At 40.9% G+C, this 23,984-nt stretch overlaps 1 protein-coding gene and 1 long non-coding RNA gene across 7 annotated transcripts in view; one reads left to right on the top strand and one right to left on the bottom strand.

Annotated features, from left to right (window-relative positions):
• ANO5 (anoctamin 5) overlaps window positions 1-20,348 on the bottom strand; it is a 60,923-nt gene extending 40,575 nt beyond the window's left edge. Inside the window, exons 1-4 of one of the 5 annotated variants that reach the window (XM_050974861.1) lie at window positions 20,194-20,348; window positions 9,733-9,777; window positions 7,375-7,439; window positions 932-979 (exon numbers count right to left, since the gene is read on the bottom strand). In XM_050974861.1, the coding sequence (XP_050830818.1) occupies window positions 932-979; window positions 7,375-7,439; window positions 9,733-9,777; window positions 20,194-20,338 (303 nt within the window). In that variant the 5' untranslated portion in view covers window positions 20,339-20,348. The remainder of the gene's footprint in view (window positions 1-931; window positions 980-7,374; window positions 7,440-9,732; window positions 9,778-20,193) is intronic. The other 4 variants (XM_050974864.1, XM_050974863.1, XM_050974865.1 and 1 more) reach the window with 4 other exon arrangements.
• On the top strand, window positions 19,805-21,668 carry LOC127059641 (uncharacterized). Of its 2 annotated transcripts, none has more exons than XR_007777652.1 (2): window positions 19,805-20,027; window positions 21,396-21,668. It is a non-coding gene; the product is annotated as an uncharacterized LOC127059641 (long non-coding RNA). The 2 variants fall into 2 exon arrangements; XR_007777653.1 differs by lacking the exon at window positions 19,805-20,027 and adding an exon at window positions 20,492-20,598.
• Window positions 21,669-23,984: the final 2,316 nt, after the last annotated feature.

Genomic DNA, 23,984 nt, shown 5'->3' with positions numbered 1-23,984 from the left:
GACACCTTTCCCATTCAAAGAAACACAAAATCCCGTGTATTTCTTGTAGCTAAAACTTGCAAGCTGCTTTTTTTACCTTCAGTCATTTTTCAATTCTGAACCCCATTAAAATCTGAAAGCTTAAAAACATGCATTTCAAAGCAGTTTGAGACACCAAGATATTTGCACTGAAATATAAATGCACATAAAAAGCCTCTCAGGATAAATGAATACATTGACCAAGAACAGAACCAAGAAAAATAAAAAGTAAGCTAGGAGAGCATATGTGTTAATGGAAGACACCAGAGCCCAAAGTAAGCAAGCAGACAGTTTTAATACACCTCAGCATGTACTTCTTCAGTTATTTCAAATGACTTTTTGTGCTTTTTCTACAGAAAACAATAATGATTATTTTAATTTTCTAATATATTTGAGAATTTATATAGTTATCTTGTCTGTGAATTTCAATAAGTGGCTATCCTGAGCCTTTCCTTATTATTTACTACAGTGAAAAAAAGAGGCAACATATTACAAATGATGTCAGTGTTTGTTTCTTGCTCTTTAAAACATGTTAAAGTATCATGCTGACTCACAGAACCCTCAGGCCATCATGATAAAAAGGAAACCCACATTTGTTAATAACACCAGAGTCAGAATACATCCTATATCCCATCAAACCAAAACAATGATAAAAAAGCAAACTTTCCAGTTTTCTCCACCAATCTCAACTTTTCAATTTTGTCCTTTTTGATTTATTTGAATTTATCTCTTAAGTCATCTCTAGGAATAAATGCAAAACCACATTCATTTTTATCAACTAGAAAAAACTGGTTTTAGAAGGATGGCATGCATGAAACTGGAAAATTTTCTGGTGAGGGACGTTTTGGCATACTGTCATAGAAGACGCCACACAAATTCATGCAAGGAAGCATGAATATTTCTCACTGCTTACCACTTGATGTTCAGGGATGAGTAAAGTAGTCTCAGTGCTGTTTAGGCCCTGCCAGTGGCATCACGGGAAAAACAATGCTGTTAGCAATGATGCAAAGGCTAATTCAGATTTAAAAGTAAAGGCTAATTCAGAAGAAACAGTGTAGCTCCTGGTGTAAGCTGCTGAAAAGCTCTTCTGAGTGTTACATGGATTGTCAGTCGAGATAGTCAGTTTAAACCAACCTGTATTCTGCACAGCAGGTTGGTCTCTAGCCTACAGTAGCAACTTTTACTGATTTTTAAGCAGTAATAATCACAATTTTTGATAAGAGTTAAACAGTATTCCTCATCATTTCCATTAGAAAAATACAGTCTAAACAAGCTGGTACAGATTACCATTTATGAACTGGTGAAGTACAACTGTTAATAGAACTCTTATTTATTTTGATCCCAAAGAGAGAAAATGTACACAGCATAGATGAGTGGGCATTCAGAACAAATGTGCTGCCCCTTACCTGGCTGGTTTTTAACTACAAACTGAAATGATACAGTGTACACTGAATGAAAACAAATGCAGCCAGCCAAATCCTTAACCTCACAGTGCAGACAAGGTAAATTGGTACCAGTAACTGCAGTTATACCTAATGAGACTAACGAGACAAGGTACCAGTCATTGCAGTTATACCTAATGAAACCAGTGAGGGCTTCCCAGATTCCAGCTCTGATCCACACCCTGATTTTAACTGTACAAGATCTGGCTGCTCACTGTTTTCCTGTATGTGGAGGCTGCTGCAACATCCTCAGGCCAGACTCCACACAGGAATGACAGACAGGAACACCAAGAGCAGATCCTGTGCAGAGCACAGCCACCCTACACACAAGGCCATCAGCTCCCTGGGGCCTGGCAGCAGTGATGGGCTTTGAGATCAGGTGCTGCTATTGCAATGAGTGATGGTCTACAATACCTCAGCAGTTTCTCAGTATCTAATTCTGTTAGTCAATATCTTACCACACTTCTGTTTTGTCTTGCTTTTGTGGGCTTTGAACACAATCCACAGACAGATTTAAACAGTGCAACCAAATTATGAAAGTCCATTATGAAAATGCAATAGCTCTCTGTGGAATTAAATTAACTTTCAATAGAAGCATAATATTAACAGCATTTTATTATTATTATTGCATCATTTACTGGTTTAGAGTTGTAGAACTACAGAAAGTTTATTACCCCAAATGCAATTTTCATAAAGTACCGTTGATTAATTTTTAAAGAATATTTTTTACTTTTATTACAATTTCTCTCGAGGCCCATTCCTGTCCTGGTTACAAATCAAGTAATACACACATCTTCACATTCTTTTTGAATGATGCCATGTCTGGGAATTTGCTTATCTAAGTAAGTCAAAAATGTCCTTTTCAGAATGCAGTAAAATAAACAAAGATCAAGCTGGTTTTTTGGCAGAGAAACAGTGCAAATATAATTAGCTGCACTGTGCTCTTACCATAAGACAGTCTGAACTGGGTTTAGAGGTCTAATCCTCCTGCCACTGATGCTACTGGAAAAATTTGCACTTTAGTGGAGAACTAAGGGCTGAGACACTTAAGTGGGAAGTTTTTCTCCAATTATCCACCATAAATACTTGCCTTGGAAAGTCCTGTACAAACTTAACACTGCTGAAAGCACAGCCTTGCTTTTCATTGCTGCCCCGAGCTCCTGACCTCTGCATTGCTCACATTCCCCTCCATCCACTCTGGTACCCTTCCATCTGCTTTTATGCAGCCTCTCCATCCCCTACTCCTCCCCCCACTGCTCACCACCTCCTCCATGGTGAGATGGAAATACAGGCTTCAGCCACCCACTGGTCCTTACTGCCCACACTGCTTCACTCAGAGACAGAATTTTACTACATCTAGTGAAGCACAAAGCTGTGAGGTGAAGACACAGCTGGCAAAGGCTTTTGTACTTTCCTATGCATTCTGTTAAATGCTTTCCTGTTAGTCATGGGATCTCACCCTGCTCAGTGTAACTGTCGGAAATTAATTAGCTCAGGTCATTAGGATTAACTATTTTTAAACTGGTGCTCATACCTTCTCCTGCACATTTCAAGCACTCTGATAGAAACACACTGCTTTTCATGATGTGCCAAAGTCTGTGTACAGCACAAAGGAGCTCCACCGTTGGTAACACATGACATGCAAAACAAGAATCAACTCAAATAATCCATCCAACTTTGTTGGGATGAAAACTGAGAAAGCTGGCAGTGGTGGCAGCAGAGTTGGGCTGGTCCCTCTCACTCTGGAATCCACTCTTTAAAGTCTTTAATGCACTCCAGCTCTCCCCAAAATAGCCCTCATGTGTTTTTGTTAGACTTGGAAGAAGCATCTTTTTTATTTCTTTCTTGATTTTGAAACCAATTTGGTCCATCTTTGCAATATTAACAATGGTATTTTATGTTTCTGTACTTAAAGATCCACTAGTCTGAATTAAAAAATGGACAGGAATGAAAAGTAATGCACAATGTGATGTTTTTTCAGAAAAAAAACCCCAAACAATAAATCTGGAACACCTGCAGCCCCTGCTGCTCTGAAGAAAAGACAACCTATGAGTCAAAGCGTAGTTGTGGTAAAAATGCATTGCTTTAATAAATTTGCCAATTTACTTCTGCTAACCTGGCTTAAATAAAGACAGCTCGTTCACAGATTTTCTTATGAACAAGCTACATTATGGAAAATCCTGATTAATTTTTAGTAAGCATTTTCTTGGTGTGAAATAAACAGAAAGGTAAAAACTTAATGTATAAGTGTGCAAAATCAATTCCTCTGTCCCCACAGGTAGAACAGGGCACAGTTCTTGCAGTCTTACACAGACAGCAGGGTGATCACCTGCCTTCTGTGAGGCTGAGTCCACATGCACACCAAGCAAACATCTTTAATTATTTTGTGCTTCTTAATTGGAATAACAATTAGTCCTCTGTATAGATGGACCTCTACAGATGCTGATAAACTCCAAAGCAGTGATTCAATTTTGTACAAAAGTTGTACTAATTTTACATTTATCCCATCTGAATGGCCTGAACTTTTACTATTAGAATATGTAATACAAATTCAAATTTTTAACCTTTCCTCCACTCTTAAAACAGCTGAGTGATCTTCTTTCCTCTTAGGCACAGGAATTCTGTTTTATCAGTGTGTTTCATCTTCATTTACTTATTAACCTGAACAACTAATTACAATCCCTGAGCAGACACACCATCGTATATTTTTCTAGTGTGCTTTCTGCACAAACAGAAAGCACAGAGGAAAAAAAAGTTTCTCAGGTTTTATTTCATTCATTTCCCAATTTGCTTGAAAGGACTTTCAGAGGCACTTATGTATTTTTGGAACAGGAACTCCTTAAGGACTGATTCGGGTAGATTCTACACAGGGATGCACTGAAGACAGTTGCCCATCCCTAACAGAATTGGCTGTCTCTGTATTACTGATTTAACAAGGACATAATTTGAAGCAGTCCCTACTGCAGAACTCACTTAAAAATCCCCCCATTATATCATTTTTTCTTCCCCTTCTCCAGGCTGCTGTTTGTGGAAAACATCTCCTTGCCTCCCTGCATGACAAAGCACCTAGAAATTATTTATGCTATAAATCTTGGAATATGAAAAGCTGATGAAGTCCAAGTGATCTTATTTCTTTTGGTCCTGCGGGATATTTAAGAATAAGAAAAATGAGACTCAAGAAGAAGCAGCAGTTAAAAAAAAATGGAAAAAATCCAGGGTGAAACTGGCAAGAATGCAAAATCATGAAGGACAAAATGCACTACTGATTGGTGCTCCACTGCTTTTTGAGTCCTGGACCTCATCCAGCTTTTGTATCTATGCTGGCAGGCTTCACTACAGACTGTTCTTCACTTTTTGTTTTACTTGCACCATTCCTTCTATGCAAATCACATATTCCTCTGCAGATTACAAAAGAAAGCAAGCAAAAAACAACCGACCACTGAACTATGGGTGGGGAATGCTTCTGCTCTCATTGATATTTCCCTCCTCTGTTGCTCAATCAACAATAAGGCCTTAGCTTTTTCTCTGTGCTGCTGACAGAAGCATATTCTTGCAGGATGTTATGTCTTTTCTCATCTAAAAGAAGAGACAGACTGAGCATAATGAGGTAGTGATCTGAATGGAAGTTTGTTTAACTCTTTCCCAATTTTTTTTTTAATTAATTCTATTTCTGTTTTAAAATTACTTGACTTAAATTGGTTTAGAAAATCCAAATATTCATATATTTTAACTGCAGAAACGTTAATTAACAAGAAAATTACCAGCCTATCACAGAAGCAAAATCATTTATTAGAGAAATGTGCTACCTGTCAAGCCAAGAACAAAGCTTATTGACTTGAGCTCAGAAGAGTCTTGGTGAAAGGATGAGAAACCATGCTGGGATAGAAGATCCTGCTGAATTCCTACAGGAATGCATCAAGGATGTCAAAGGCAGCCTAGCAAAGAACTAAGTGAAAAGAAATTCTTCCAGTTTATACAGAAGACAACTGAAGGTGTGACAACACCTGAAGATAAAAGGTCACGCATTATATGAAAAAAAATCCCATATATATTAGGGCCTATCTTATTATTGCAAATAATTCATAGAAGTACTTTCAAATATAGACTTAACCTGAATTCTAGGGCATTAATCATCAATAACTAAGCCTGTCATGGCTGATAAGAGTGTGAAACCGGGCAAAAAAATCAAGAGTAACTCCGTAACTTTCTATCTGGCTAATGCACAGAAAGCAAAAATCAGATAAATGAAATGTGTTAGGGTTCCCTGGGTAGGACAGGGCAAAGCACAGGAAAGTACTAACTTAAATGTAAGCAAACATCAGATAACCACCTGATGTGCAGAAACAAACTAAGGCCAAACAAGCTGCCTCAGAGGGAACAATAAAAACAACAAAACAAAACTCCCCAGTTACTAATTACTTACTGATATTGCTAATTTGACAATCACAATACTTTGTGATATTTAATAACAAAGTATAAAGAAAAATCATTATGTAAGGAAACATGTAAGTAGAGAACAAGAGAAAAGGCTGCATGAAGTTACCAAGGAGAGATTTTTGAGAGGATAACCAGATAAATTTTTCCCAGACATGAATGTGCTGAAGATCAAAGCCTCCTCCTTTTCCACCTCATCATGAATCTTTCATCCTCCAAACAAGGTTCAAATCCCACCTCCCTACACATATGACACATGTTGCACTCTTTCTCCTATGCTTCCTGCCTTTTCATATGTCCTAAGTCATGAACTGACTTCTTCCAATCTTTGGTGAAATAGGTCATCTCCATCCACTCAGATGAAAGCAGCTCAGAATCAGCTTATCATGGTATGATAGCCATTATTAGTGAAGCATTTGATATGGCCATTCACTGAAAATTTTCCTGGGGAAAAAGATGACTATAACTCCTACAACAGATTCAAAAAGGAACAGGGTGAACATATGAACAAGTTTTAAAATGGAACTGGTAAATTTATTAAAACATTGGGATGATATGGTTGAATGCTCTAAAAAGACAAAGATCTGTGTAATCTAGGAAGCCCTTCAGAGTTCTGTCTTCAGGGGACCCTTTCCAGATTTGATCTTCACATGTTTTACTTTTAAGTAGCTCAGCAGAACAGCTGCATTTTCTCAACACTCAATTCAAGAGACATAATTTCTGATCAGTGCTCATGGTCAGAATGAGATGACAGAACAGTTGTTTCTTTTCCTATCTTCCTCTAAGCATGTAACAACTATAAAGAAATCAGACAACAGGAATTAATATAAAATACCAATGTAAAGATGACATATTTTCAAAGAGTTTCTCAACCAAATACTGGCCACAAACTGCTGCCTCTTCAAGACAATGTGTACTCTACATATTAAGCAATGAGGCACCTTGAAAAATTTATAGCTGATGTTTTTCCTGTTGCAGATAGTGAGGTACTCTAGTAACTCAAATCTTCATTTGCTTTCTCATGAACCTTGCTGCACTGTCACAAGGTGCCTAGAGCTGTGGAACTCTAGTGTGCCTTGACTTCCCCAGCAAGCCAGCAATATATGATATGCAACACAAATCAAAGTACCTGGTTTGTGCAGAAACAGTATGTTCTTCATCAAAACATTTAAGGATCGTGTGATTCTCATTTCAAGACTCATACAGGAAACACCATTAGGCTCATACTGTTTTCTACCACTACTGTGTTGTAACACTAACACTGGTAAGTCTCTTCTGAGACTCAGGGAGTGTCATGTCATATTCATGGCTTTGCTCTTTCAAAACAACACAGGAAGAAAATTTTTATATGGATAAAAAGGAGGTATAAGCCAACTTAAAAGAAATACTAGTTTTGCAACTGAATTTTCTTTTTCACAAGAACCCTTCTTCCCTCCTACCAACCATTTCATTAATTAACACCATTCATGCTGTACCTTACCTCAGAGCTGCTTGGGATTTCTGATCCTGCAGTTGAAATAGTTTCAGGTCCATTGCATTCTTCCCCTAAAGAACATTGAAAAAGAGATTCACATAAACACATCCCTTTTTTTTAAATATTGTTGTATGTGAAAATGACGCGGACCTTGAAGGCATGGAACTAGGAACAAGTAAAGGATGGAAAATAGTACTCATAACACACAAAATCTTCAAGAATGGCTCTTTGAAGGAGAAAAAATGCTGCAAGACACAACATACTCAGTCTGTACTACCTTAGTGTAACCCTGCAATTACAGAAACGTATTTTTAACTGTGACAGAAAAAAAAATCTGCTGTCATCACTTATCTTTCTTGTCTCAAATGTCTGCTAGGTCTCAGAGGCTTTCGACTCAGAGCTTTGCTGCCTCGGTTATGGAAGTCCAATTACCTTTGGAAGTGTGTGCTAAAGATCAAATGAGGGTGTGGTTTTTGCTAAGGAGTCAATGATGCATAACCTCAAGATTACAGATGCCCATGTAATGGAGGTATGACAACAGGATCAAAAATAGTAATATGAATTTAATTACTTAGCTTCTTGTTCAAAAAACAAACCCCAAAAAGACCCAGCTCCAGAACAACAACTGATAAAATAAACCAAACAAAAATAACTGCCTTGATTTTAATGACAGTAGTGAACTCCAACATGACTTTCCCACAAGTACAGTCATTTCACCAAAGACACTGTTGCTAAAATGCTAATGCTAAAGGGAAAATCCTATTCAGTACCTTCATCATCTTCAACTGGATCAAGACACTGGCTGGGTTTGTGCCTCTGAATTCACACTGCCACCAGTTTCCCATGGAGAACATCTCTGAGCCCATAAGCTAGGCTCCTGCTCCAAGAAGGTTTTTGTAAACAAAAACCTCTGCTGATTAGGCAGAGCAGTCTCTTCCATCAGGCATCTGAATCACTCCACCAGAAAAGGATGAGCAGGTTTGAAAATAGCTGATCAAAAGCTGGACTGTGCACTGCAAAATGGTGTCTCTTTCTTTCAGAAAAGAGGACTCATCTTACTTCTTTCTCCATCAAGGAAGCATTGCTGAGTATAGCTTAGACTGGACAGACTTACACTGGAGCACTGTCAAGACAACTACAGTTACATTATTCCTGCCAGTAAAACAAGCCTACTTTTCTTTTTGTAATCTGCAAATATTTGATGTCAAAATTGCATCCAGGCAGGATATAAAGTGTTTTTTAAAAAATATATAATAAGCTACTTAAGTACAGCTTGAGAGCATTTTGTTTCCTACAATTTTTTTCTCTTTCAAAGTTCACTTACAGAAAATGGTCTCTGTAATTTTTAACTATCCATATGATATGATGAGAAACCAAGCAGTGGTATGTAAAATACAACCAATAAGTTTCTGAATGCCAAGACAGTTAACACTGTTGCATGTTATTCTGCTAAACAAACTACACCTGGAAAATCTGCATTAGTAGATCCACTCTGAACACCAGGGTAAAGAATGGGAGCATCCCTACCATGTCCTGCTACCTGTGCTGCCTAAATCCCTTGGAGGCAGGTGGGTACTGCAGCCTTGGCCAAAGGCACCAGCCCAGGGCCAAGGAGCAGGAACCCAAATATTTTGTCACACAGCCCTCCTTTCCAGGCCAGAAACAGTCTGGCATCTTGTCCCTGCAGCAGGAACATTCTATTTTCTATACTGCTGAGGGAAATTGAACTAATTCAATGGCCTATAACAGCCTGTGGTGGGGGGGGGGGCAGGGGGCGGTGTTCTGGATTTTATCCTCTCTGTAATTGTGAAAGTCTAACCTCAGAACAAATATAATTCAGAGTTCCACATTTTAAGTGCTTTCTCAGTACCACAGCTGATTACTTATGCAACTTGTGGAAGGAAATCCTCTTGATATCTCTGTTCCACTGGAATAAACCTGAATAACCCTAGAGCAGCACAGGAGAAGGTAAAAAGAGAATGCAAAACATGTATTAAATGAAAAGTACAACACACTCAGGATGTCCACTCCTTGCGAAACATGTAACCAGATTCCTGAACATGAGCAGCACAAGCAATGCACACCCCCATCATGTAGGAAGGTGTAAAGAGGCCCCAGCCCAGAACTGCACCAAGCACCATGAATGTAAATGCACAATTAGACCTTAACCAGGAGAGCTGCCAACAGATAGCCAACAACTGACTTGCAAATCACATTGCAAAAGGCCTGGCTCATATGTGATACCAATGACTCACATTAACTGGAGACTGATTTGCAAGAGGCTCCCAGCAGGAAAAAAAAATAAAAAAAGGACAGAGGAAACAGACCAAAGCAAGGAAGGTAAAACATGGGTTAGTACAATACCTTCTGACTGTGATGGCTTGAATTTGGTGAGAATCGCAATGTCATCTTTGAAAGGAAAAAACACTTCAGTAAGAACCAGAAGTAAAATTCACTTCAACATGAACCCATTTCACAATTCTCCTCTATCCTTTACAATACAGCCACCATACAAAGCAAAAGAATAAGCCCTGGACTGTGACCTAGACAGAAAGCACGGCACAGGCTCCTCTTGGAACACCAACATTCACCTTTTCATCCAGGCACCTTATTCAGCAACCCAAACAAGGATGCCATTTTTCCTTAGCAGCAGCAGGGAGGACCATAATAGTTTCTACTAGTCAAGAAAATGCTTTTAAAATTCTTCATGAAATAACTGCTTCATATCTAAAGATGGGAATAAAACAATAATATTCTGATAAAATTCTGTATTTAAGGGTATGTCCTTGTTCTTCAACACTACATGCTTTTATGTATATAAATAGACCTAGAAGTATCTGCACACCAAGAACAACAAACAAGGACACTTACAAGCTACTAAGTGGCTCTTTATTATAAAATTTGTATTAATAGCAGAAACTCTTTGAAATGTTTTTTGCTTAATACTAACTCCAGTACAACTCCATGACTTTTAAAGCCCACTAAATTATTTCGGAAATGGATCATTTTAGTATTTGTTCAAATCACTGGCCTTCATGGGAGTGCACATACCCTTCCCAAAAGAAATACCTCTTTCCCACTGTAACTGGTGTCTTAACCAGCCTTACAACTCTTCACACAGCTATTGTGTGTAACTCCTTAAACACATGTGCCTTGGCAGTGTGCACGTTACTGTAAATAAGCAACTTTCTTATGGCCTGTAATTCTGCAGAATAAGGCAACATATGCTGTCCCAAACTACACCCAACCACAGGGCAACCTACTTAGAAACTTTTGGTATGCCACCCCTAAGAATTACAGACCATTTCTACTTCAATTACAGACCCAAATGATGAGAACAGTAGCCCACAACACAAATTAGCATTCAGTACTGGAGAATATAATCAAGATTGATTTCATCTCTTAAAATATACATACTTTACTCACAAAACAGGTACTTGCATTACTATGAACTTATGATTTCTGTAACAAGCATAAAAAATGGCTTCTTGTGTAATTAAACAATCAGAAACTCTACAATACTTCCAATTTGTTCATAGTGCTGGAATCACTTTGGTTTTCTTTCCTGGCAAAACTGATGAGATAGGAAAAGGTAAAAGCGCATGTGTTCAGTGCTATTGCAAAAAAGTAACAATGGCATTGTAAGCCAAGGCTTCCCACAGACCCTGTTATCTGAAATAGCTGCAGCAAGGCAAGTGGTGCCAAAAAAGGAACTGCACATTCTCTGGGAGAAATGCAACCTGTCACAGGTCATGTCTTGGCTACAACAGCAGTGCCCCAACCTGTCACAGGTCATGTCCTGGCCACAACAGCAGTGCCCAGACTAGGCACGTAAAAGCCCAGGACAGAGCTAAGCACAGGACTTCTCAACTATTGGTGCACTTTGAAGAACGATTTCAGCTTTGAAGAACGTTTTCAGCTTCCAGCACTGTCCTAGATGGAGAAGAAGCACACTCTGGAGGACACTGGAGTCTGGTCACCAAAAGAGGATTAGGGAGAAATCTGCCTTGCTAGGGAGGGAAGGGATTTTAGCCATACAGGTGTGGCTGGACTGTGCTACTCATCTTCAAAAGCCAATGAAAAAATCCTTGGCTTTTATAATAACTAACACAGTCACAGCCATGGATGCTCCAGGCCCTTTAACTGTACCCTGGAAGATGACAATTCTTTCACTTCAGCACCCTCAGTAAGTCCAAGTCTGCTGGGAGATGGCAAAGAAAAAAGCTTGGCTGATGTTGCTGCACTTGAGATACAGCTGGGCATGGTACAGCTGGTGTGCAGATGCTGCAGTCTGGCACAGTTCAGAGCAACTCTGCATCAGAAAACAGAACAAGAGAAGGCTCTTAAGTTTTCCTTTCTTCCAACTTCTATAACCCTGATTCATCTGCACCAAGTACAGCTCGTGACAGATGGTTTATACCACAAAAAACATTTACATATTAGGTGCTTCCAAAATCAGGTGGCAGATGAAGAGACATTTTTTGGGATCAAAATTTGGTTTACTAAAACCAGAAAATCATCTGCATTTGCACACCTAAGATCTGTGACAGAGCTATTCCAAAGGAAAAGCCACAGACAGGATTCTCATGGGGGTGTTGATAAACTGCACTGTTTAGCAGCAGTAAGACAGCATGACTATTGATTCTGCTATTTCAGTATTGTTTCCAAAATTCTGCTTTCAGTTATTTCCACAATTTTCACAGACACAATAACAGCATCTTTTTCAGCCAACAAAACCAAGCAAGGAGCTTTCAGACCACTGACACTGTTCTACATCTGTCTGACACACTGGCATATTAGTTTATACACATGCCTATCCCTAGAGCAAAATTTTGATGGTCCAGGTAAAATGAAAACAAACAAATAAACCAATCCTAACAAATTCTGAAATTTACAATGAAGTTATTATGAAGTACCCATTAGGAACTATGAAGAAAATTCCCAATATCCATCTTTAACATGCTATGAAAGAAAACATTATTCCTAGATGTCTTGGAATAATAATAAACAACTTATCTTAATAAACCCCCCTGACATTATTCAATGACTTGGCCTGGCCAACAGGAAAGAGAAATGAGTCACTGCTTCCAAACAAGCATCATGATGACTATTGCAAGTGCTTCCATATCTAAGGAAAGCAGCTTTACAATGACTTACCAACTAAACTGATGCACATACTGATCACATCCTTCAGACCTGAATGGAGTTGCCACTGGGAACTGGAAACCCACCCAGCTGACTTTCAAGGAAGCACAATAAGGTTATTACTCCAGCTGGTATTGTCTGAAGAGTAGTAACTGTGCTGCTGAGTCAAAGGTTCAAGCCTAAAATGATGTGGTGATTCATGCACACAGAGATGCTTCTAAAAGTTTAAAACTATTTAACAATGAAGTAGTGAACTATTAACATTCTCAGTCAATCCAAGAAAATCTACTGGGAATATTTTAAAAGAATCTTATTAGTCCCTTAAAAAGAAGAAGATTGCATTCAAGTATAGGCTGCTTCACTGACATATTAATTTTCTTCATGTGTTTTATTATTAAACAAGTACTTCCAGAGAACAGGTATTTATCAACATTACAGAAGTAAAAGAAAAATAACTATATTACATAGGCATAAATATTTGGAAATCTGCTCCTAACAGCAAGAAAATCTCATTTAGCAATTGGAAAAGACATGTAGTCCTAGTCCTAATCTCCAGTACAGTAACTGGGTATTTTAAATCAAAATGGGATGTTTACCTTCAGCTGCCTCCCTTTTAAAGAACCACAAAACCATCTCCCCTTCTGATTAAAAGCCACCAGGACAGCAAAAAAAGGGAATACATTACCAAAAAGAGAAGCTGTGCAAATCTGTTTTTAGCAAAAAAACCCCCACAAACATAGTGTTGTAACAGAGAACTTGAATGGCATTTTAATGCAATTCAGGTAACAACCATCACTGTATTTTATGTACCAGCACAGGCAAGACTCAAAGCATGCTGTGAGCATTCAGACCTCCCCAGTATCATTGTTCTGCAGAATGACACATATAAACTGATTAAAAGGTTCAAATGCAGTTAAAAAAGAAAGCCCAGACCAGGAATAGTTGGATAAAGTCAGGTATTTTTAAACTGCATGGCATTCACATGCATGCAAGTTAAAGGGACTAGAATGACAAATAAATCTCAGCAGAACAGGGTGGCAGAAACAGCAGACTGCAGGAGTTCTGACAAATCATGAAGCACTAGGGCTGTGCTTGTTTGCCCTTAAGAGTATTTGTACATTCAGGGCCAGATTCCATCAGCACTGTCTGACTGCAGAGGTAAGCACACAGCCCCAGCAATGGCCCTGCCCATCCATGAAAGAGCCAGGTGCTCTTGCCCCTCCTTCAAGGCACGATGGAGAAAGAGGAACTGTGGGAATGGTTTTCATCACAGCCCAGTGGAACCACTTCAGGAAGTGGGAGGCACAGACTTGCTTTCCTAGTGTGTCCAGAGTTACACTGAACACCTCACAGCATCATTCACTGATGCATTTCCCAACTTCCACTGAAATCACTGATGGAAACCCTTAGGCAACAGAGTCTCCAATTTCTTTCCATGTTTGCAATACACAAGTGCCAAAAGTGGTGGAGGATGAACTATTCCTTCTGTGCACACCCATTACATTCCTACCCTCGTATGAGAGATCTTCTACAGATGTTGTAAATGAAAAGGGATGCATAAACTAGGAAACTAATGATGCAAATATAGCAATATATTTTTTTTAAAAAATCATCTCAAATTTACTGTCCTCTGGTGGTATTCCTCAATTTCATATTATCCAGACATTTAATTTCAGATGGCAAATTTAAACAGCAAATTTTTGTTCCTTCTGTTTCTTTATGCTCTATCTCACTCATAACTTTTCTGGTTATGCTTCCAATGAAATGCATCATTGTAAATTTTGCTAATTTATTCACCAAGTATTTCATTTTCTCACAGCACACAACATAAAAATATACCAGTATAGAATGATGTTTTATAAGCAAATGCAAGATTTGCAAGACTTACAAGAATTGCAAGATTTGACATTTTTGTCCAAATTACTTTAAAAATGATGGAACATCTTTGGAATTCCTGTATTCATCCCAAAGAGAAACTGTTCCTATCAATCATGAAAATGATCAGGGCAATGGGCCATGGCTTCCACTGCCTAAACTTTTTTTTAGGTAAGCATTAGTCAATTAACAGAATTGAGGTAGACAAACTGGTCTGGAGAACCAAGTGGCCTGAAATCCACATCTGCTAGCCATTACTTGCTGGCATGGTGTATTTCTAGCACACTATAAATGGTGCAAACATAGACTCTCTGATTTCCTACCCAACAGTTAAGACAACTCCTTTGAATAACAAAACCACAGGGCCCTTTCTAATTTAGGGCAAGTACAGCAAATGAAAGGACAATCATCTGCATCATGAGTCCGATCCACATGGCTTGCTGGGGTTCTGCTATTTTGCCAAAGGCCTCAAATTTCATATTTACCCTTTAGAGCCTGGTAAAGAAGATGAGAATCCCTTAGGATTTCCAGTTAGAAGAAGTGCCCTTCATGCAAAGATATATTCACTTCCTAAAACAAAGTGTTTGGAACCTCACCATGTCTACTGCTCCTCACTGAGAGTTACTGGTGAACAAAGGCATGAACACCACAGCTTTAACAGCTTTAGTTTCTATAAAAAACATATGTCTGTATAGTAAAATCCAAGTAAACAAATCCCAATAGACTCAGCTCCTCCCCCACACAGTGTTTAATCTAAAGCAAAATATTATAGTTGTTACAAGAAAATACACAATGTGTAACTACACACAAGCTTTAATCTATAAATAATTTCTGACATGTTGTTCAGCTTTAGCAACAACAAATAACTGTAAATCTCTCTATAACTATGTTATAATTGCAAGCAATACAACACAAGAACCTTCCTTCCCCCTTCTGTGGAAAGCTATCACCACATATAATAAAATTACTGCTAGATAAGAAAATACAACCTAGTAATCACACTGCTCTTTGGTTCAATCCCCAGATCACAATAAAAACTAGTGCAAAAGTTCACTGCATTATTACCTCACCTCTTAACATCTGATCACGTTTTCACATTACCCATACCTTCCTGATAACATATTTAGGTTAGATGACTATTCATCTCCTCCAGCATATGCAACTCATTGGTTTAAAGATACAAAATATGAAGCCATGGTATTTGGGTTCTTGGTGGTTCAGTTTGTTCTTCTCTTTGGGGTTTTTCTTACAAATTATAGGCCAACAGTTCTCAAGCACGATTTTTGAAGGACATTTTCATCAATGCCCTTTTATCTTATCCTAGTGTTTCCTTGTATCACAGTAATTATCAAATCTTTGTACATAAAGGTTAAAGTGTACTTCCATTTTATAATACAGTTATCAGTTTATTTCTGTAGGGAACACCTCAGAACAGCACAGCACACCAGGCAATGCCTTAGCAGCAAACTGCTGGAGAGGGAATCACTGAGAGAACATCACTCTGCCTTACACAAGAAGAGATGTTGGTGGCTTTCTTAGTGGTTATTTGGCATTCACAATCCAGAATCTCTGCCCCACTGCTGAGCCAAATCATTCCTCCAGGAACTACTGTGAGGGAGAGACAGCTGCAGAGCATTTTCTTTCATATTCTGAGCGAGAAGGTGAAATTGTAGGCCCCTTGTTACAAACAGACTAAAATGCTTTCACCTGTGATGGCAGGACAATCACTCAGTTCAGCACCCGAGGAGTCTTTTTCAACTTTAATGATTCTATGAATCCACCTTTATTTCCCAGCTTCCCAAAATGTGGCCTGAATATCCCACATAATTGCTACTGGATTTAAATGGCATGCAGGGTACTTAATCCTTCCTTTGCTACTCACTGAACTGCAGACAGTGAGTTTCATCTCAAATGCAGGGTGCTCACCTAAAATGAAAATGATGTCCAAGAGCAGGGGTTTTTTTAACTGGCACAATCTTTGGAGAAAAATCCATATTTACCAGCTGCAGTGGAATGGGCTTAATGTTTTCATTTCCACATTAAAAGGGCCATAGCTATACAGTAATATGATACAAATTGTTGGGATGAGCTCCCAAAAGCAGGTTTTCCTACTACAAACAGGGGTTTTCTGTTACTAAGAGGTTTCACTTCCAGCAACCAACCTGTATTTACACAGTGCCCCTGCAGTGACGCATGGCAGCCAGTACAGAAATTCCACTCAGAAACCACACACTGGTTGGGCTAAGAGAGTATTTTCTCCCCTGCCTTTTATATTATGAACTATGTCTAAATTTCTTGGAGCTTTTATTTCTTACCTGGGAATAAACTATCAAACAGTTTCCTCTTAACAAACCCTTTGGTTTAGGCCTGTGGGAACATGATGCCTCATTCAACGTTTCCACAAATAGATCAGAAATTACTACATTCACCGTGACAGTAATTAGAGACAGATGCAGTTCTGAACTGAGGCCTATATTTTATGTTACTGGTATGAATTCTCATCAAATAAGTTCAGTATCATTTTATTAAATAACAGCAGGATTTAGCCCTGAATGCTGAGGTATTGCAAGATGTCAACAGTGGCACAAGCAATGTTGTGGCACAAGCACCGTTGCCTTTCACCAATGTTTTTCCACCTTTCTCAGAAGGAAACAAGCAAGATGACAAACAACCTAAGCAAGCATCTGAATTAAGATCACTTAGACTGCAAAGCAGGCTCCTGGAGTTCTGGAAAAGGAGCTATGTGTATAAAGGCAGCATACTTCAAATCATGGCATGGAGCCAACAGCAAGCTTCCAGAAAACTTGGGATATATCCCACAACACAGCTACTGCAGCATTAACATGCTGCGGGAAAAAAAAGCTGCTGAAAGTGAATGTAAACACAAATAATCCAAGCAACATATTGCAGTCTTCTTCCTCTGAAAGTTACATGCAATTTTACAAGTTCAGTTTCCTTAGACTTTCATATTTGGGGTAAATTACACACATCTTCCAATAGAAAGCAAAATCACACACACAAAATTGGAATTTTTTACCTCACACAGATGTAATTCACCAGGAAGCTTCCTTCAAGGCAGAAGTTTTGGCAGATAGGCTCTAAACAGGCAAGTTTAACTTTCTGTTGCTGGTAGACAGTTTTGCACCCCATAACCTGTTCCCAGTGTTCAAGTTCAATGAAAAGCAGTAGTAAACCCGAATTAAATACACACATACTGTCCAAAGACAAACATGTCTTTAAAGAAAATAAGTAGCAGATGTTTTCTCTCCTGCCTCATTCCTATTGACTTACACCGGCCCTGCCTGTACAGATCAGACATCTAGATCCTTAAGAGGCTTTTCCTAAAAGGCACAAAGTATTTGTTCAGATCTATAAGAAGTCCTGCTGGCAGCATACGTATACCATTAACTTTTCTAAACAATAATTTAAGGAATTTTATGGGGTTTTTTTAACCTTGAGAGACTTTTGGGCAACAAATTAACATAACTTTTAAAAAAGCCACTCACTTCACCCCATATTCAATTTGTTTCTGCTTAAGAAAAGTGGTTAATTAACAAAATTGAACTGAATTAGAATATGATTTTGTACAGAGAGTTATGTGCTACTATATGACAAATCCTTCTTAACCATCCTTGAACACTGAAACCCCTCAAATCTCCTTATATTCCCTATTCATGACTATAAAAATCCCACAAGGCTCATGGGAAAACTGAATAATGTGGAACGAAGTTTACAAATCTGACTTCATAGAAACATTCCCTAAATAGGAATATTTTGTGTGTTCTGTAAATATCTTTTAGTCTCAAAGTACTTCAGGAGAATAACCCACGGAGAGGGCAGCTCAGCCCTAGTACTGTTCATTGCTCCCAGGCAGTGGGATGGGCCATGACTCAGGTCTCTCACATCCCCCCTGGAACAGGGTGGCTGGCCAAGAGGCTGTAATATCCATCTGCTCGGGTTCCTGAGGAGCTGCCAGCTCCATCAGCCCTTCCAGAGAGGGCAAACCTTCCTCTGACACTTGCCTGCCTCCCTGCAGCTGGACACCTCTTCTTGCTGCCACTACAAAGAGCTTCTTTTGGATAATTTCACAGTCAGTATTGCCATCATACCTCTCTGAAACAAGTCTGCCAAATATTTCGAAAATCATGATTTGCTGTTATTGCTCGAGGTGTTTAAAATGGCACTATATATGTTTTTCTAAAAGAGACAGTGCAGTCAAGTTGTGAAAGAGAACAGATAACCCGAGAAGCCAACAGAGGGACTTAGTGGTTCTCTCTTGCTTTAAGATTTTCACTTCTAGGACTGATGGCAAAGCATTATTCCCAAAAAAGAAATTTTTCTAGGTAAACATTTCCCTTTTTTTAAAAAAAACCTATACAGTTTCATTCTGAAAATATCAACATGCTCTCTTACTTCTGACTGTTGATTCATGTTGCCAGGTGAGGTGCTGATAAACACACACTTGCGTCATGTTATTCCACAAAATCTTAACATGACCACATTTATTATAAGTAATGACATACCACACTGACATGAAGTGGAAACTGTAACATGGCTACAGCAAAAAAAGTAAGGGTCTGTCCGAAGGTAAGGGGTGACAGCACATCTGGGATGGGGCGAGGGGGAGAAGACTGCTCGCCCCTGCCCGAGCGAGGTGGGGTCTGCTCGCCCGTGCCGGAGCGAGGTGGGGTCCGCTCGCCCCTTCCCAAAGAGGTGGGGGTCCGCTCGCCCCTTCCCGATGAGGTGGGGGTCCGCTCGCCCCTTCCCGAGGAGGTGGGGGTCCGCTCGCCCCTGCCCGAGCGAGGTGGGGTCCGCTCGCCCCTTCCCAATGAGGTGGGGGTCCGCTCGCCCCTTCCCGAGCGAGGTGGGGTCCGCTCGCCCCTTCCCGAGCGAGGTGGGGGTCCGCTCGCCCCTTCCCGAGCGAGGTGGGGGTCCGCTCGCCCCTTCCCAAAGAGGTGGGGGTCCGCTCGCCCCTTCCCAATGAGGTGGGGGTCCGCTCGCCCCTTCCCAATGAGGTGGGGGTCCGCTCGCCCCTTCCCGATGAGGTGGGGGTCCGCTCGCCCCTTCCCGATGAGGTGGGGTCTGCTCGCCCCTTCCCGATGAGGTGGGGTCTGCTCGCCCCGTCCCGAGCGAGGTGGGGGTCCGCTCGCCCCTTCCCAAAGAGGTGGGGGTCCGCTCGCCCCTTCCCGATGAGGTGGGGGTCCGCTCGCCCCTTCCCGAGCGAGGTGGGGTCCGCTCGCCCCTGCCCGAGCGAGGTGGGGTCCGCTCGCCCCTGCCCGAGCGAGGTGGGGTCCGCTCGCCCCTGCCCGAGCGAGGTGGGGTCCGCTCGCCCCTGCCCGAGCGAGGTGGGGTCCGCTCGGAGCCCCCGGGAGCCAGCGCCCACCCCAGCTGCTGCTTGGGGGAGGCTCAAAGTTTGCTGTCCGGCAGAGGGACCTCCGTATCTGCGGCGTCTTTTAAGTTAAAAATCAAGAGGATCCTAGTGTTTTTTGTTCTCGGCAGGGCGTTGATACGAGACCCTTCATTTTCAAGATTGATTTGAGGATTACAAAGATCGAATCACAGTTGGATCGTGCTCGTGGAGAAGCGGTTTTGTTCTTCTCAAGTGAAAGCCGAAGGATTAAAAGCTCGATGCGGGAGAGGTGAGGATTCAGCCGGGACCAGCCCCCTCTCTCACACGCCGGCCTGCAGACCCCGGGCAGGACCCAGAGCCCCCCAGACACCCACACCACGCTCTCCTCCGCTCCCCGTCCCCCGGGGGGAAAGGGCGGAACAGAACCGCGATCCCCCCTCCCGGCCCTCTCCTACCGTCCGCCGACAGAGCCATCTCGATGAGGGTCTCATTCGCTTTCTTCCCCAAGCGGTTCATGGTGGCCGCCTTTCCGCTGCTGCTGCCGGGGAGCGGCCGCGGAGCGGAGCGGTGACTCAGGGAGGCGGGGGCCGCCTTATGCATGCGCACTGCCCGCGGGGCGGAGCGGGGCAGGGGAGCCGCCACCCAGCGGGAACCACCACCCGGCGGGGCCGAACGGGGCCGGGGAGCCGCGGGAGCCGCCCCCCAGCGGGAACCGCCGCCATACGGGGCCGAACGGGGCCGAACGGGGCCGGGGAGCCGCCGCCCAGCGGGGCCGAGCGGGGGAGCCGCGGGAGCCGCCCCCCGGCGGGAACCGCTGTGAAATACCAAGCTGTGTTTCGTGTCAGCTACATACAGGCAACGTGTGTGTTTGTGGTTATATGTGTGGAAACCGACCATGGGACAGTTATAAAGACGAATTGTAATAATGACTGAGAAAAGTAAAGCATGGAGGAAGGCCTTTGAACCTGTCCTTTTGCGAAATACAAAGCTGTGCCAGCTACAGACAGGCAATGTGTGTATTTGTGATTATATGTGTGGAGTCCGACCGTGGCACAGTTATAAAGATGAATTCTAATAATAACTGAGGAAAGTAAAGGATGGAAGAAGGCCTTTGAACCTGTCCTTTTGTGAAATACCAAGCTGTGTTTCTTGTCAGCTACATACAGTCAATGTGTGTGTTTGTGAATATATGTGTGGAAACTGACTATGGGACAGTTACAAAGACGAATTGTAATAATGACTGAGAAAAGTAAAGCATGGAAGAAGGCCTTTGAACCCATCTTTTGTTTGCAATTAACCTTGGTTGATTTAGGAGCATTTGAATCAAAGCGTTAAGGATGTTGCTTTTTGCTTGTAGTGAGGCCTTAAAGAGTGCTGCAATAATAACCTTTTAAAGTATAATTTTCGAATATTGCTTGTATCCTTGAAACTATAGCTTTGGAATATATATAAAGGAAATATGCTTATCTCATGCCTTAACAAAGCAGAGGAAAACAGCTTGAGAAAGGAAGATGAACATCATCTCAAGGACTTATAATTTTGACCAAGGGAAACTGGACATCACTGCTATGAGATTTATAGTCCTTGTAATTAAAAAGGTGGACCCACATCTGGGGAGCTGGATTTCACCAGATGGGATTTGTCTTTATTCTTGCAGAAACCAGGACCAACGTCTTGGAAACTACCACCACCATCTGGGGATCCTCCTTTTTGGGACGCATCCTGAGAAAAACTAAATCGCAATACTGTATAGAATTGTGATGTCAAAACTGGAAAATAGAAACTGCTGAGAAAGTTTATGAGTACCCCTATAAACACCTGTAAGTCCAAACTATCAGTGTGCAATTGGAGGGAAAACTTTCCCCACTGTCCCCAGCGCTGGATTGCTCATACTTTACCATATTAATTAATAAATTGATTGCTGCTTGAATATTGGCATAGTCGAGCTTCTTTTTTATAACCCTTTGTTTGCAATTAATCTTTTTAAGCCTTAAGTTGATTTAGGAGCATTTGAATGAAAGCTTTAAGGATTTTTTTTTTTTTTTGACAAGAACTTTCTCTTCGTAGTTAAGCCTTAAAGAGTTTTGCAATAATAACCTTTTGAAGTATAACTTTAGAATATTGCTTGTAGTAAGGATCTTCGAAACTATAGCTTTAGAATATATAAACAGGAAACATGCAGCTTGAGAAAGGAAGATGGACATCAGCTCAAGGATTAATAGTTTTGACCAAGGGAAGCTGGACATCACTGTTATGAGATTTATAGTCCTTGCAATCAAAAGGTGGACCCACATCTGGAGACTGGACCTCACCAGATGGGAGACTCCTTCCTTCTTTCGGAAATCGAACCACCACCACCTGGAGTTCTCCTTTTCTGGGATACATCCTGAGAAAAACTAAATCCCAACAGTGTATAGAATTGTGACGTAAAAATTGGGAGTAGAAACTGCTGAGAAAGTTTATGAGTACCCCTAAAAACACCTGTAAGTCCAAACTATCAGTGTGCAGTTGGAGGGAAAACTTCCCCCACTGTACCCAGCACTGTGTTGCTCATACTTTACCATATTAATTAATAAATTGATTGAATATTGGCCTAGTCAAGCTTCTCATTTATAACACCACCACCCAGCGGGAGCAGCCCCCAGTGGAAGGGTGGCAGGGCAGGGGCTCTCCTGGCCTGGGCAGGACAACCCCAACAATTCAGCAGTGTGCCTGAGAGCGGGATCCATGGTATGTGTGATGTGGGCTCAGCTGTCCCAGCTGTGTCCCCTCCCTTGTGCCCCTGCAGGAGCAGAACACACCTGGACACAGCGCATTTCTTGCTCAGAGGTATCTGAAACAGCCAACAGCCCTCTGTCAGCAATAGTGTTCTTATCACAAACCCAAAACTTAGGCCCATGTGAAAAATGCATATTTTATGATTGGCTTTTTGCAAATATTAAAATGAATATTATATGTGTTGTGTTAGAAAGTTATGCTGTATTAATTTTCTTAAGTAGTGTGTTAAATATAGTTTTAGTTTATAACATAAGGTTAAAATAGAAACTGTGCTATGTATGATACTTTTTTTAAAGAGAGGACTTGCACTGAGATAGCAGCCACAGGACACCTAAATCTTTCAGAGAAAGAGAATTTATTGCCCCATTATCAGAAATGAACTTCTTCCTGCCTCGCTCAGCCCTAAAGACGCCGTCGGGATTCAGAGTTAGAATCTGGCACTGCCCAGACAGAATCCTGTGTGTGAATGGAGTTGATGCACCATGGATGAGCTGTGTGAATGTGCACCAGGCTGTTGCTTTTAAGGGTTAATCCTCTGTTAACGTGGGGCCTTTTTCAGGCTTATTTTGCCCAGAAAGAGGTACATGGACTGTCTGTAACTCTTTGTTTCTATTGTCTTGTATTGTCCTAATCTCAATTGTTCAGATTTTTATTACTCTAATTATATTACTATTTTATAACCATTTAATTACTAATAAATTTTAAAATTTTAAAAACAAGTGGTGTTTTTCACACCCATAAAAGCTGCTATGAAGAAATTTAACTCTTAACTCGTGAGGCTCCATTCACAGCTGCTGTCCCTGCTCCTGGAGCTGCTATCATTGCCATGTCTAACAGTTTCTTATTGCTTCCTTCAGTAATCTGAGACAATTTCCAACAGTCTTGGTTCAGTATATGTATTTACTACATTTTTTTGTTCATTAATATGAGCTCAGGCCTTCTTTCAAATGAACTTTTTGTATATTAATCTTTACTACCTGAGTAACTGTTTTACACAGCAAACTGACAGGGAGTTTTGTTACTTAGGCAAATGTAACACAACAGCACTTTCATGACCAGTAAGAATTAATGGAATTCTTAATAAAAAGTTGATCAAGTCAGTCAGTTGAGTTACTGGGCTTGTTTTCAGATCTATATACAGTACTTACTAAGCCTTTGTTTGTGCAACATAACTGCTTCAAGGAGTATATTTTTAGTCAGGAGCAAGACCTAAAAATGTGTCTGGTTGCTCTCCAAAGCCTAAGATGTTTAGTTGGGGTTTTAATGTCCCAATGCAGGATGGTGGGAACAGAGAGGATGGGCTTGGTGCACCAAAGGGTGCCCTGAAACAGCCTGAGACTGCATACAGTGCCCCAGATCACAAGGCTCTGTTCAAGAGCTGCACTTCTCAGCCTTTAATTTCCTCCTAGCCCTACATATCTTGGATAAATGCATTTATGCCCACAGAAGATGCAATTAGAGTTGCTAT

Source organism: Serinus canaria, chromosome 5 (genome assembly GCF_022539315.1).
Source record: "Serinus canaria isolate serCan28SL12 chromosome 5, serCan2020, whole genome shotgun sequence".
NCBI classification, from domain to species: Eukaryota; Metazoa; Chordata; class Aves; order Passeriformes; family Fringillidae; genus Serinus; species Serinus canaria.
Note: the sequence above shows the minus strand (reverse complement) of the source record. Positions and strands in the feature narration are given on the sequence as shown.